We start from the raw sequence: 14416 nt of genomic DNA, 5'->3' as shown, positions 1-14416 counted from the left end.
TCTCGCAAACCAGTGAAAGACATAAATCTTTAAAACAAAATTTGAGTGAATAAAATTAACCAGAATAAGTCTGCAGGGTTTTTATTCATAGATTAATCCCTTTTTAAAAAAAAAAAAAAATGTTGAGGTACTTTTACTAGTTTAGCTCACAATCTCAACTGGGAACCGAATGCAGAACAGGTCGTTGTTGTCGTCATCTCTCAGTTCCCACTCCACAACCAGCTTTATCTAGAAATGCAGAAGATTGATTTTTTTGTTGTTGTTTATATACAAACACAAATTTTGAAGTGAAAGATGCAATAGGTAGAACAAAACAAAAAAACAAAAAAAGGACAGTTGTACTTAATTTGAACCTGTGAAAAGAGGATGGCTGCTGATGTAACTAGTACTTACTGAAGGGTACTCAGACTTTACAGGAAGAGCGGTCACATAGTGATACTTCTGCTGCTTCTGGATGGGACACTGGATTCCGGACTTGCAGCCATCTTCTACAGGAATGGGGAAGGGGATGGAAACTCCAGCAACGACCCCATGAACCACTGCTTTGCTCGACTGGCTCTCCACAGCTACAACAGAACACATGATTGAGATCAAAAAGAAATCCTATTCTGACAGTTAGAAGAAGTTCTCTCAAATATAAAGCCCTCTTACCACTGTTGAATGTCACATTGACACTGTAGGACTGTCCTTTGTGTAGCTGACATGGCTGAGTGGCACAAGGGTTAATGTCCACTAAGGCCACTTTGCCAGAAGTAGAGCCTAAATGAAAAGGTGAAAATAATTTTTTTAAAGTAGACCTCGAGGCATACAAAAAAAAAAGAAATTACACATTACCAAGCGCTCAGTCTCAATACACTTTTGCATAAGCTGCCAAAAAATAACAACCTTAGGAACACAATAATAACAAAAGATAAACTGTCTGCTTGGACTTTAGTATTAAAATAAGGGAGTGAAATACTTCATGTACACATATTTTGTGAGATTATACATTTTGGTACATGTAGATTGAATTTCCCCACTAATCATATTTAACCTTCATGATGTGACCCAATCATACTCATGATTACTGTATGGTGCAGGATCATACACCAATAAGTAATGAGGCCACTCAGCTAGATCTCCCTGTGGCTCAGGGGGAAGCGTTCCAAAGTGTGAAAGATAACACTGATGTGATCAGACAGTCTCGTGACATTGTTGAGTTGCATCATGGGGAATGTAGGATCTGCGCCACTCAAATTTAAGACTAAACGTTTCCGTCCTTGACCCTGCTGCTTTTTGAAGAGCACGAGAGTTGTTAATGTGCACGAGTCCTTAAACACACGAGTTGAGGACAGGTGAGGATGTCGGTGGGACAGAGGTGTCCAGACATGAAACGTGCCATTTAGCACCGAAACCGCAAAACATTGTGATAATTAAACGTTAAGACTATAGGATGGACTAACACGTCACCTGTGTTCTGGGAAACTGATACAGCAGAGAGAACAGGACAGCAACACATGCAACTTGCATTAACCAACGGATTTATTTCACTTATTGGATTGAGTTGCAAGTTTGCCTCTAATGTACAAGACTTGCAACAGTCGTTAAAAAGTCAACCATTGCCCCTTTGAGGAACAAAGTAGTAAATATTGTCATTAAAATGGAGTGAAGTGAAACTCACCGCAGTCAAGGAACTTCACCGGTTCCGCATAGGTGAGTCCCATCAAGCCGAACAAAACGAAAGCACAAGTCCGGACATCCATGTTTCGTTCCTTAAAAAAACAAGAACCACAAAACAAGGAATTAGTCGTTACGAAATAGAAAAGTAAACCTCTCCAGACGTCTGACTTGGGAGCAGTAAGTGGGAAGTGTTGACTCATAGGACTTTGTGTTCGTTTCCTCATACCAGAGTGTAGCAGTGATTATAGAGTTTAACACAACAAAGAAGACACTCTTCGAATACCTGGCACCAAGGGTAGCGACACAATCACAATAGCCTTCTCATAAGAGTACAAGGACGTGGAAGAAACTACCTTACCAGCGCCTCCGTCAGTCTTTGAAGCGAGGACGACAACCGACTAGCCCTTTGTATTCCCTGAATCACGAGATCCAAGTAACGCCTATTTATAATAGACGCCCGTAGTACAGCCTGTCAGGCAACCTCTGACCGTTAAGACCCCGCCTCATGCGATATAATTGTCTGATCACTATCTCAAGCAGTACACAAACCATAGACCGCAGACACGAAACCCAGTCATCTTTAACCTAAACCTAAATACAAATATCAGAGATTGGTGGATATTGTTGGGACGATATATAACTAGCTAACGTTATATTAAGGAGCTATGTGCCTGAGAGGCAAAGCCAAGGTATATAAAACCCCTGTTGTATGTCACAACATACCTTATGATTGGCAAGTAAACTGACCAATCAAACGACCTTATTGTGCGAATCTGCGTGTATCTATTTGTTAGACAATCATTTCAGCCAATAAGGTTGCGATCTGCCTCTCGTTGTTGGCTGTGGGTGTAACCGCTCAACATTTGTTATGGAAGATGTCATTCGTGAGAGGAGCTATGATGACTGCGTCAAAGTCGAAAGTATTGAACCTCGCTAGGTAATTCTTATTTGTCTTATATCGTAGAGATCATTAGGGCTATTAAGCTATAAACAATCTCTCTGGGGAGAGAGAAAGAGCTGTGTGTTGAACGATGTTCAGGTTGTTAGCAAGCTAACTGTTATGTAGCTAGCTAGCCTCAGGTCCAGTGAGGCTGTAAGTCCTTCTGATGTCACGCGATAACGTCCCATTTGTTTTTTTGCAGGGCATTGACTCTTCTGTCCGAAAACAATGTGGGCCAACAGTTACATCGACTTCCTCAAAAACACGTTTCCGTTTACACGACGGGGCTTCGTCGCTTTAGCAGCGCCTCTACCCAGCAGAAGCCACCTGAAGTACAACTCACCGAGTCGTGTGTGAAGGTCAGCAGATGCCCACGATTAAGCACCACGCAAAATCCACACATTTATTTAATCCCCCATCTGAGCCAGTGTATCAGTTACTTTACATTCAGAGTGTATCTCCATTGTATACATTGGGATAATGTACATACATGTATGAGTTCTTCTACAATTTGACTGTGAAGACGCTCAAATTGTAATTTGATATTTACTCACTGAAGTGTTATTTGTCAACATTGTTGATATCTGATATGTGATGATGGACAATCAAGCAGAACCATGTTAAAATGCATTGCCATGTAGCCACCATGTCAGTCAATGTGTTGAATTCATCATAACCCTGTCGCCCCTTTAATACAGAGACTCGGGGAAATCATGGGGAAGGGCGATTATCTGAGAATACATGTGGAGGGAGGAGGCTGCTCCGGGTTCCAGTACAAGTTTTCTGTTGACAATAACAAGAATGAAGATGACAGGTAAACTGCCACAAACCTATCTTTGAAGTTGTAGTTTTACACCGGCCTCATCTATTAATCCAATCAACTCTGTTCCCTCCTGCATCCAGAGTGTTTGAGCAGGGAGGAGTGGGCATTATTGTTGACCAGGACAGCCTGGAGTTTGTGAAAGGAGCTACTCTGGACTTCAGCCAGGAGCTGATCCGCTCCACCTTCCTCGTGCTCAAGAATCCTCAGGCCGATCACGGCTGCTCCTGTGGAAGCTCCTTCTCAGTCAAACTATGACCCTGCATCAATGTTGCTTGATACCCTGATTTACCAGTTTATGTACGAAATACAATTAATTACCAGAGGCACTTTTAAACTAGTGCCTTCTAACTATTGGTTTTGTAGGTGTGAAACAGTTAAACTGAATGAAAGTATGGGGTATATATTTATCGTTGTGTTATTTTGCAGATAGAGACAGTCTATGCTAATTGGTAGCTAAATTCACAATATTGAACTGTAATCATCATGCATTCAATCCGAAGCAAAGGCTCAATTGAGGCGTTTGAGTCAGCAGTGCAGAGGCTTACCCTTGTTGTAAAATATGTAAATATGCTAAAACTATGATTGCAGAGAGCTACGCTATTGTGTATTTGTTTCATCATAATAAAATTGAGTGAATTTCAGATATGTACATCTTCAGTCTGTTCAATTTTTATTACATGCAAATTGTGTGTTATATTGTTGATTCCTCTATTCTAATTGATAAAGGGTTAGTGGCACTGATTGTTTCATTAAAAGTGTTACTACGTGAGCATTATGAATTAATCTGGAATCATTATACAACTGTCAGTCATGGTTGCCTTTTTTATTAAAGTGGAATTTAAGAAACATCTCACAAAAAATATACAAAAAGAATATATACAAATGATATGTACACTGGTATAATGTAAATCAAAATATGCAGCAACATTTTTTGTATAGTTAGTCTTAATACAAGGAGCAAAATATTTTGCGCTTTTCATATTTTCTCTTGATAAAACATTCCATTTAAGCAATATATTCGATAACACAAAACATTAACTTGCTGTTGAAAAAAGTCACACCGTTCATATTCATGAAAATGAGACAATAATACGTCATAGCAGCACACTGAAAAGTGAGAAAGAATTGCAACCGTGTATTGAAACATCATTTTACAGCTGTTCTTTTTTTTCTGAGGAATTTGGTTTAGACAGATTGTCTTCCAGTAAGCCATGCACACCCACTTACCACAAACAAATCCTCAAACAAATATGCACACGTTTAACTTGTCATGAGGGGAACACCGTCGAGGGAGGTTTGAGGTCAACCAGTCAACAACACAACCACAGACACAAACCGTAAATGAACCATCAGGGTAACACAGTGACCAGGTCAGGTGTACAGTGCATAGTATGCTTTGGCATGCTGACATCCATAACATAACAGTGGATGTTACATTCAGGAGGAAGGCCACGGGATTTGGAATCACAAGTAAAAAAAGAACAAACAAATGACTACATGATCCAAAAAGTAAAACCAACTAATACAAAAAGAATCCAAACCCTCATAAATGAAACACTCAGATTAAGGCTAATTCAGTTTGCTACATGTTTACAAAAAATGGCGATCCTCAATAACACAATTTTTTAGGCCTGTCAAGTGGCGAAACTTCCATTTTCGACATGTACACAGATACACTCATTCTTAAAAAAGTGTTATTATTAGAGAGATGTCTCTTTTTTTTAAGGATGATGTGATGTCGTGAGAGCAGGGCTGTATGCCCTCTGCCTGTGTTCACAATCAGGACTGATGAAAATGAGCGTTTCACATATGCATGCACCTAGTTTTGAGGCAGTAAGTCGGATCACCAATCATTTACAAGCTGCCACGTCTGTCCTCCTCCTCCTCCTTTAAATTGATCCTTTTAGCAGAATTTCCTCTCTGGAGAGCCATGCTGGGAGACTTTCTGAGGCTGGGTGGTCCAGGTGTTATCCTCAGTGAGGGGCATGGACACACCTCCACACAAGGAGGCTAGAAAGGACATAAAGAGAATTATGCGTTGCTTAATATTTGACTGTGATGCCATTTGTAAACTACGTCGTTAATTGGAGCCTCAGTCATACCTCCTGTCATCTCCACCGGCACTAACGACGTAGCGATCTCCACTTGTGAAGCGTACATTAGTCAAGTGAGCAGAATGGCCCAGAAAGCGTTTGTGTTTGGCCTGAAAAGAGATCACATACATACCATCCAGGTGAAATCTACTACAGTAAACAGATATCGAGTGGCTTTGTTAATAGGTGTGGTCATGTGACTCAGTTAAAACATGCTAAAAAGGCATCATGTAGTCACCTCATGCAGAGCTCCATCACAACAACAATTCAAAAGGCAGTGTGTGAAGATTTGTTAAGTGATTGTATAATATGAATATAACATTATTCTGATGGCATATGTTTGAAGAAAAGTGAAACAATTATACACACAGTGACTTTAAGATTCCAGCTGAAAGGTGCAGATGAATACTTTTATCATCAGACAGATGGCACGGGGTACATATTAATGTCGTGATAAGTCCCAAACAGGAATAATACTATTATGCAATCATACTTACAAACTTCTCCGGACATGGAAAGTCAAAGAGCTTCACCATTCCAAAGTCATCGCCGGTGACGATGTTAAGGCCTGAGTGGGACACACAGGCACAGGTGGCGTCTGCTTTGTCAGTGTTGCGGGACCAGATGCCTATGACCTCGTCCCCAAGGACACTGGATACAGAGAGAGAGAGAGAGAGAGAGAGAGAGAGAGAACAATTATAAATGTGGCCATTACCTCTCCAACATGCATGTGTGGGCCTTAACACTCAGACTCTCACCTTGTCCAGGTGGCCCAGGTAATCCTGTCGACATGGGACTGCTCTGTAACCGGCTTCCCGGATGGCACCTCGTACACAAGCCGTTTATAAGCACCTGTGGATATCTGTTTCAAGACATTGCAGGTTAGGAATCATACAGCCCGCCAGCTAGCATGTGAGACAAACATGTTGATGAACCAGCTCACAGTTGATGAACCCTCTCACAGTCTATACCTGGACATAAGCGCTGTCAGCCGAAAAATCCATCTGCATCACAAAGCTGGGAATGTCCCTGCAGCAGTTGATGCGGTTCAGCTGCGGTCCGAGTGTCAGGTCGTAGAAGTCAACAGCACTCTCAGTCGAGCCCACGGCCAGGTAACGGGAATTTGGACTGAACCTGTTAGGAAGACATGAAGCGTTTCAAAAGTAGGCTATGTCTGTTCTGTCAGATTTACTTTGAAGTGTGTGGAGTGGGTTTGACCCATTTCAGTCCCCAAAGAAAAAAAATGTTAGTGTGAAATTCCCTGAAGAAGATCTATGGCGGTTGAAACATAAACCATAAAAAAGGTTTTTTGAATGTTTCCTTCCTCGTTGGTCTATATTTTAGAGAGCCTGGATTGGCCTTCCCCTTGAACTCAACTGTACCGTGTGCAAAGTGCCATACTCTTCTATCATTACCTGATATCCTGAATAGGAGAGCGCCGGTCTCTTTTCTTCCCCCAGATTTTGAGTGAGGCAACCAGCAGGATGATGAACTCTCCGTTCTTCATGCCGATAGCCACCATGTCTCCCTCAGGACTGTAGCTGATGGTGCGTGCAGGGTGGCCCAGGTTCACCTTATTCAGCATCTTCTGTTTACCCACAAGGCCATGCAAGATCAGCACATTATTGTTATTAATGTAATTTTGTGAATGAGGACAACCATCTTAATTTCCCTTGATAAAAGCAACATCTTGTATAAGTACAAAAGTATTGGGAAGAATCGAGGTGGTTCTGAGGTAACATGGCTGACCTTCTCCGGGATGTCCCACAGACGAACAGTGCCGTCCTCTGCCGCAGACAGGAATACGTCTCTGGAGGGATGGGTGCCCAAGCCCCAGATGGGTCCGTCCATGTGTCCATTCACCAAGATGTTGCATGCTGCATTCTTCTCTCCTACTTCAATAATCTCGGCATTCCTGGTCCCCACGAGGATTTTACCCTGACACAGAAATCAGTAAAATATATGTCAAAATACACTTGATGAAGTTTGCAATTCACTGGATCATTTAAAGTGCAATATTCAGTGTAACCTACCTTTCCTCTGCATACAGAGCGAACACAGTCTATGATCTGTCCGGTTTCTAATCGAAACGCTCTGCAGCGTTTCAGCTCCTGGTCCCAAAGCTTCAGAGCACCTCCCTCCTTGGACCTGTGGAGGAACACATACATGTATTTAATCCCTTGGCTTTAAATATGTATGCATTTCCTTCTCATATGTTTTTAGTCGTAATGGTATTGCATTCATATGGGGAAGTACATTGTTGCACATATCCATACAATTAATACAAAACTAGTAAAAGCAAAGGGATGTTTCCCATTATTTGGTATCAAGGCCACCCAACCCTGCTAGTGTGAGCTTACTGATATGTAATATGGTGCATTAATGGAACAGAGCAGCACTTACGGTCTTTCCTTGCCTCCGGTGACAATGAGGCCGTCTCTCAGTGTGGTGTACATGGTGAACACAGGGCCCGTATGAGCTTTGGCCACAATTCTCACTAGAATGTGTTCCTTCCACACACACACATCCCCACTTATGGTACCTGTAAATGTCAAGGTATTCTGAAAAGAAAACAAATCTGCACTAATCTAGTGGGCTAAGAGAGCAGAGCGAGCAATGCAAAAACAATTCACAGCACATTTAAGTAGACAGTTTTGGATAAGATGACCTTTATATATTAGTACAGTCAAATTATGATGTCAAATGTAACATGTAGTCAAAACATTTTAAGATTTGATATGTATATTGGTTGAAAGTCACTTACAGCTCCAAATGCTACAGACAGCATGGTCTGCATCCGGGCATCCTCTATGGAACTCAGCACACCTTTTTTGTTGAGCAAAGCTCGACCAGCTAACGTCCAGAAACGCACATGTTTGATCCCCACAGACACAAAGTGTGTGTCAGAGTCCGGACGAAATTCAGCCACAAAGATCCTCTGGGTGTGACCTACCCGGGTGGCCACTTTGGCACCTGAAAAACAAAATAGAGCACAATGAAAGCATTATCTCTCATCTCCAGAATGAGGTCAAAGTTTAGGGGAAGATTATTTAGTTTTACCTTCTTGCCACTTCCAGATGGTGACGGTGTGTTCGGGGTCCAGGCCCACAGACAGTAGCAGTTTTCCTGTGGCACTAAAGCTGACGGAGCAAACCCCACCGGAGTGGAAACAACGTAGCACCGACAGCGTCTGTTTGGTCATGGCGTCCCACACATGTATAGATGGAGATGTGGCTGAGGGACAGAGAAGGAACATTGTGTGTCCAACTTATGTGTAAATCCTTTGGCAAAATAATGAATTATTGTTTTTCTACAAATTCTTCATTCTAATTGAACAAAACTCTAAAACTGTGAAAAAAACAAAGCTAAAATGCTTCCAAACATTCTTCATAAAAATAATGTTTGCATGAGGTAAAGACCACAAATCAAGTGGCCACTAGATGGCATTAACGTATATAGAATATAATGAGTTGAAACGCTACAGATTGTTTTTAACACCACATTTCTTAATTGACATTGCAACTCATTTTGAAATGTCCTTACCTGACATGTCACCAGTATCACCTGAAATAAAGGAAAATCGGATTAATTGACAGAGCCAATACATTATTTGTTGTCATTTTTGTGACTTTCTGAGCAATTCTGCTTTCTGCTATCGACAAAAACTACTTTTAGATAATTACATCATTTCTGCACAAAGCACAACACAGGATACAAGGGAGAGAGGCGGCTGGTGACACAGGAGGTCAACTTCTCACAAACATACCTACTTGGCCAGTTGCCACCACGTTGGGAAATTTGGGATGTTGATTGATTGTCAGGCACAAAATGTCATCAGTGTGTTCTGCGTAGAAACTTTGGCAGGCTGTAAGAAGACACACACACACACACATACACATAGACACATACACGTAGACACACCACACACAGACACAAAATGAAATGTATGTTTTCTTTACAGGTCGCGACTAGTGACGCGTCTTCTGGACCGTCTACTTACAGTTGTCAAGTTGAGCACGATGCCAACTGAGGCTGTGTGGTAGATGATGTCCGCCCCCTCGTTCAGGTAGTGCACGTTATTGCGGCAGTCATTGCCACGGTAACCAAACACCAGCTCCAGCACCAGGTCCTGCGGGGGATTCAGAAAAGGTCAACGCCATGACAACTAAGATGCTCCGAGCCGGCTGCTGGCTGAAGGAGTACGTCATTACTCAATTACAGCATCGCCAGAGTCCCAACAGAGGCAGTCTGGACCGGAGTACTAACACACAGCATCTTCAGAAGGAATAATCACATTAGAAACCAACATTTTTAATATTTTGAGGCTCTGACCAAGATAAGACTCCTTCCGTTTACAATACGTTCCCCATCTGTTTTGGTGGATGTGAGGTTCCTCTTACCTCAATGGGTCTCTTCTTTTTGCCAACATTGTTGGTCTGCAGCTTCTCCGGCTGTGGCAGCGCTCTGCTGACAGGAGGCCTGAAACAGACAGCTGGGGTAAGGAGCTGCTGGGGATGCTGATGATAATGATAACATTACACTGTTTGCTACTATGACTGTTATGCGAAAACATTTCATGAACCTCTACTCATATGTGCAGACAAATAAATTATGAGCTACAATTCTTGAGGGGGGATTATTTTTTTCAAAACAGGTGAGAAAATATTTTTTTGAAATGTCAAGGCTTCTTGTATCACAAGTGGTACAGAGTTTGTTCTGCCAGCAAAGCAATGAAAGGACTATGTTTGAATAAGGTGACTGAGTGGGAACGTTTCAAAAGAGAGTGAAATGCTCAGAATCATCTATTGCGGGGGAAAAAAAGTTAAAGGAAATATGATATAACTGGAGCTTTGTCTGTCATCCCCCACACATCTAACGGCACTCAGTCGATGCAATGTAATTAAAATATTGGCAGTATAAGGGTCTGAAAAGTTATCACAAAAATCAGCTAAATAACAGTGTGTATAATTAATAAGACCGTTATAGTGCATGTTTTAAACACAATGGCATGAAAAAACTATTGATAATGCAGACTGTAAGTCCAAACTATTACCATGACCTTCTTCTACAGCCAAGGCAGGGTGTGGAAAGAGAAGCAAGACACCAGTGGCTTTATATGTAATCTACAAATATCCACATGAGGCTGTGTGTGTACTTGATAGAGTAATCACATCAAGTAAGCGACTTACCGTGACCCTCTTCATGGCAGCAATAACAAAGAAAAAGTTAGAATTAGAAGAAGGTTTCTCACAGCGTTCACTGCTGCCCGGCGGACACACATGACGAAAAGCAACACCTCAGCCACTGAGGACATAAAATACAGGAGTCAGCACCATAGCGTAACCATGACAACTACAGTCCATTTCCATGACAACTGCGTGGATGTCAAAAAAACTAATCTGGAAATCAATGAACCTGAAGAACCCAAAGTCTGAGACACACTTAGAGATGGATTATAATGATGGGAAATATGATAATGCTTGAAACACTGTTCAGGACCAGATGAACACAAACAATATTTCTTTAAAAACACTCTAAAAGAGGCTTTCTGAAGATGTTTACATTTCTAATATTCCTTCTGGTTTGATGTGTGAAGTTAATTATGGCTTTTCATCAAAACTTTCCAATTCCAATATTGTTCTCCTGACTACTAAAATCGATTAAAGTAAATTAAATTCAAACCCTAAGTTAATTGTTAGCCCACTTTGCCCTTCCACCATAACAGCAGCTCATTGGCAGTGAATTAACATCCAAAAGAGCATCAAAGTGAATTACTAAAACTGCTGAATTTGTGAAAGATATGTCTTGATACTGTCTTGAGTCTTGACATGATTTAGTCAGATACGGTGTTTTCTCTGTATTTATAGTACATACTTATACCCTCTGCTTAACCTGTTGTCCAAAATCAACATACATGAACACTAGAGCTTACCTGACCACCCCTTGTCTTCAAGTAGAATTAAAGAACGAAGCAGGATAATGACAGATGGACAGCCATTAAAGGAAAGAAGAAGAGCAGAAAAGGCTGAGTTATTTCAAAAGGGGAGGGACAGGGCAGGAATTTCACGCAGGAAAAGAAAAGATATGTTGACCGAATCAGGGCGGTTTGGTTTCATCTTGATGCAGAAGCCTTATTTTATGCACTAGGGCCTTTCCTATTCCTAACAGTTATTTTCTGTCCGCGCAGCAGCGTCCCTCTGACCATCTGCAAAGCTTCATCATAGCTTCAATGACAGAAACCTTTCGTCCACTGAGGGCTCCTTGTGCTGCAGGTGGGGTTTCACTCCCGTCATGGGTCGCATGTTGGTGGATAAGGCCTTGATGGTGTAGTTGATCTCGTTCTCCCTTGTCACATCGCTGTCATAACCTAGTGAAGGACAGGAATGATACAGATTTTAGGACCAGAAACATTCGATGAATAAAAACCTCAAAAGGAGGCTAATCTCTCACCTCCATCGTCCTCACTCTCGATGTCCGACTCCTCACTGTCACACTGTTTGAACTCCCGGTGGCCCTCGGGCTCGTGGGCCCAGATCATGAGACACGTGTCAGCCCCACCGACTGTCACCAAGAGGCTGTCGTCATGGGTCCAACGCACATTGGTAACATGTGTGCTGTGGGCCACATAGCGTTTGAACTTTGCATACTTCCCCTGGGGACGAGGGACAACATTTATTTAAGACTTGTGACATTAACACAGAAATTAACATAACATTTGCATAAACCGAAGCCGTAAGTCATGAGGCGCTTAACCCAGTTAATACAAGGAATCATGCATTGTGTCTTACCTTGACAGGGTATCTGAAGAGCTTGACGTATCCCAAGTCATCTCCTGTTGCTAGCACCTTCCTGTCGTTACTAAGGCAGGCGGCTGTCACCTCAGTGACCTCGTTGATCAAAGGCCAGATGCCCTCGACAGACGTTCCCAGGACACACGTCCACGTGCTCCAGTCGATCTTCTCCACCTGAGCCAAGTGAGTAAGTGATTTTGTAAAAGCACTTCGCAATATAATCCGTAACTGTAAACACTTTGCTCGGCTTCTGCCAATCGGCTTGTAGCTCCTTCACTTTGAGCTAAACACTCAACAAAGTCACGACTGTTTGCTGTGCTGGCTCCTCATTGGTGGAACGAGCTCCCCATTGACATCAGGACAGCAGAAAGTCTCTACACCTTCCGTCACTATAGGTAGCCGTGGTAGCACTTTAGTAGCACTTAAATGTCTCTTACTGATAGCACTTTGTAGTTTACCTTTATTGAAGAAATTGTACTTTCTCGATTCTTGTTGTTCTGAGTTTGGACTTGTGGTTTAATGCACTTATTGTAAGTCGCTTTGGATAAAAGCGTCAGCTAAATGACATATAATGTAATGTAATGTAAAAGATAGTAACAAACACAAGAGCAAAAAAAATGTAACAATAAATTATAAATGTACTCAGGAGCGTCAACACAAAGAGCATCTCCAGGTATCTACAGGCACCCAATGTAAAGAGTCAACACTGGAATAAATGTCTCTCTCTTTGTTTTTATTAGAAGACTTGCCACTGCATTTGTAACCACCTGCAGATAAGATTCAGCACAATGTCAAACTATTCCTTCAAAAGGTAAGAGGGAGGGAGTGAGGGAAGAAAAGAAAGAAGGAAGGAAGGAAGAACCAACCACCAGTCGATAATCATCCTGTGAACAAGTGCACAAGAGAAGAGCGAAATGCGTGGGAGGGAAATAGGAAAGTGAAGGTATCATGATGGGGTGGGACAAACGAGCAAAGGTAGGAGAGGACATCGGTACAGCGAGACCACGATCTAGCAGCATCTATCATCTCTGACCCTTATCTTCTTAATGCTTCCCTCCGCTGTGTGCCTCGCAAGGTGTCTGAATGTCACACTGTATTATGGGGAACTTAAACACTATCCCACTTCCACTGCCAAAATTAGAACGATACTGGTGAAAAGTGGGCCGTGCAAATGCTTCGCTGGCCTTCCTCGAGCCTCCTCTGATGCCGAAGGAGAATTTGTGTGCCAACGGCGCGACCATAACCGCTTGTGATCCCGTGCCTTCTCTCTGCTTACCTCTGTGGACGGGATGGTCTGCCTCTTGCCACGAGGAGCCTCAAAAAAAAAAATGCTCTTTAGCAGCTGTGTTGACTTGGAGTAGTTTTCCTTGAATGAAAGTGGGCCGTGATGTTTAACTGTTTTTAAAAAAAAAAACATTTTTAATCCATAGTTTTGATCGCGAGCAGTCGTTAGCAAGGAATTACGGAGCATTTAAGGAAGCATGTTTACCTCTCTTGTCCCAGTCCAGATGGGTGATGTAGTTGAGGCATCCTTTGCACACCCCAACCCGCTTGCTGCTCATTACATTGTAAATATCCACAAAAGTGTCTCCTGATGCGACTGCAAGGTACTTCCCAGTACCTGAGCAAACACAAGAGGGATGAGTCTCAGACAGTTGGTCAGTCTCTTTGTCCCAGACTTTAAGGTATCTACAACCAGTGGGTGAGTTGCCATGACATTCAGCACAGACCATTACGATCATGTTTTGATCACCTCAGGATTGATGCAATACCTTTTGGAATCTCTTAACTTTTCATATAGTGCTTTCATCAAGTCAAAGTCAAAGCAACACACTAAACCAAGAAGATGAACATGGTGAAGGTTATACCTGCCAAACACTGTAGCGTTTAACTTATGTCGGCATATAAATATAAATAATATAATGAATAATTACACTGCTTTATAAAGGGACTATTAAGCAGTGTAGGTTATCTGGGACTTGGCTTGAGAAACAGTAGCTCTTGCATTGTGGACTTAAGTGTAAAGGGAAGTTGAGTTTCTTGTTCTCACTTTGTCTGCCCCAAACTGTTTCTCATTCCTCTTTTGCTGCGTCTCTATCTGGTCTTATTA

At 42.1% G+C, this 14416-nt stretch overlaps 3 protein-coding genes across 4 annotated transcripts in view; 1 reads left to right on the top strand and 2 right to left on the bottom strand.

Annotated features, from left to right (window-relative positions):
• Nucleotides 1–65: 65 nt before the first annotated feature.
• Nucleotides 66–2340, bottom strand: LOC117725271 (NPC intracellular cholesterol transporter 2-like). 2 transcript variants are annotated; one of them, XM_034525342.1, is made up of 5 exons: nucleotides 2013–2340; nucleotides 1661–1751; nucleotides 652–759; nucleotides 394–566; nucleotides 66–228 (listed from the first exon to the last, which is right to left on the bottom strand). In XM_034525342.1, the coding sequence occupies exons 2-5, from the start codon at nucleotides 1740–1742 to the stop codon at nucleotides 142–144; spliced, it is 450 nt and encodes a 149-aa protein (XP_034381233.1). In that variant the 5' UTR covers nucleotides 1743–1751; nucleotides 2013–2340; the 3' UTR covers nucleotides 66–141. The 2 variants fall into 2 exon arrangements, with proteins under 2 accessions (XP_034381233.1, XP_034381232.1); XM_034525341.1 differs by having other exon boundaries at nucleotides 2018–2339.
• A 120-nt stretch (nucleotides 2341–2460) lies between these two features.
• isca2 (iron-sulfur cluster assembly 2) lies at nucleotides 2461–4071 on the top strand. Its single transcript, XM_034525340.1, has 4 exons — nucleotides 2461–2596; nucleotides 2802–2958; nucleotides 3298–3413; nucleotides 3503–4071. The coding sequence occupies exons 1-4, from the start codon at nucleotides 2535–2537 to the stop codon at nucleotides 3675–3677; spliced, it is 510 nt and encodes a 169-aa protein (XP_034381231.1). The 5' UTR covers nucleotides 2461–2534; the 3' UTR covers nucleotides 3678–4071.
• Nucleotides 4072–4330: 259 nt separating this feature from the next.
• Nucleotides 4331–14416, bottom strand: part of eml5 (EMAP like 5) — a 32394-nt gene continuing 22308 nt past the window's right edge. Inside the window, 23 exon segments of the mRNA XM_034563508.1 lie at nucleotides 4331–5432; nucleotides 5525–5625; nucleotides 6013–6166; nucleotides 6274–6377; nucleotides 6487–6649; nucleotides 6931–7103; nucleotides 7265–7453; nucleotides 7549–7663; nucleotides 7919–8076; nucleotides 8280–8488; nucleotides 8576–8749; nucleotides 9059–9079; nucleotides 9282–9370; nucleotides 9505–9644; nucleotides 9916–9994; nucleotides 10705–10713; nucleotides 11448–11462; nucleotides 11756–11882; nucleotides 11966–12167; nucleotides 12304–12480; nucleotides 13583–13633; nucleotides 13635–13672; nucleotides 13796–13927. Coding sequence (XP_034419399.1) covers nucleotides 5396–5432; nucleotides 5525–5625; nucleotides 6013–6166; nucleotides 6274–6377; nucleotides 6487–6649; nucleotides 6931–7103; nucleotides 7265–7453; nucleotides 7549–7663; nucleotides 7919–8076; nucleotides 8280–8488; nucleotides 8576–8749; nucleotides 9059–9079; nucleotides 9282–9370; nucleotides 9505–9644; nucleotides 9916–9994; nucleotides 10705–10713; nucleotides 11448–11462; nucleotides 11756–11882; nucleotides 11966–12167; nucleotides 12304–12480; nucleotides 13583–13633; nucleotides 13635–13672; nucleotides 13796–13927 — 2657 coding nt within the window. The 3' untranslated portion in view covers nucleotides 4331–5395.

Source organism: Cyclopterus lumpus, chromosome 22 (assembly GCF_009769545.1).
Source record: "Cyclopterus lumpus isolate fCycLum1 chromosome 22, fCycLum1.pri, whole genome shotgun sequence".
In the NCBI taxonomy this organism is placed as follows: domain Eukaryota; kingdom Metazoa; phylum Chordata; class Actinopteri; order Perciformes; family Cyclopteridae; genus Cyclopterus; species Cyclopterus lumpus.
The sequence above is the reverse complement of the archived record's forward strand: the minus strand, read 5'-3'. Positions and strand labels throughout refer to the sequence as shown.

Coding starts and splice junctions, on each gene's coding strand:
- isca2 (XM_034525340.1), top strand. CDS start 2,535: ATGTCATTCGTGAGAGGAGCTATGATGACTGCGTCAAAGTCGAAAGTA. Junction 2,597..2,801: donor AAAGTATTGAACCTCGCTAG/GTAATTCTTATT, acceptor GTTTTTTTGCAG/GGCATTGACTCTTCTGTCCG. Junction 2,959..3,297: donor TCACCGAGTCGTGTGTGAAG/GTCAGCAGATGC, acceptor CCTTTAATACAG/AGACTCGGGGAAATCATGGG.
- LOC117725271 (XM_034525342.1), bottom strand. CDS start 1,742: ATGGATGTCCGGACTTGTGCTTTCGTTTTGTTCGGCTTGATGGGACTC. Junction 760..1,660: donor GGTGAAGTTCCTTGACTGCG/GTGAGTTTCACT, acceptor CTTTTCATTTAG/GCTCTACTTCTGGCAAAGTG. Junction 229..393: donor TAAAGTCTGAGTACCCTTCA/GTAAGTACTAGT, acceptor CTGCATTTCTAG/ATAAAGCTGGTTGTGGAGTG.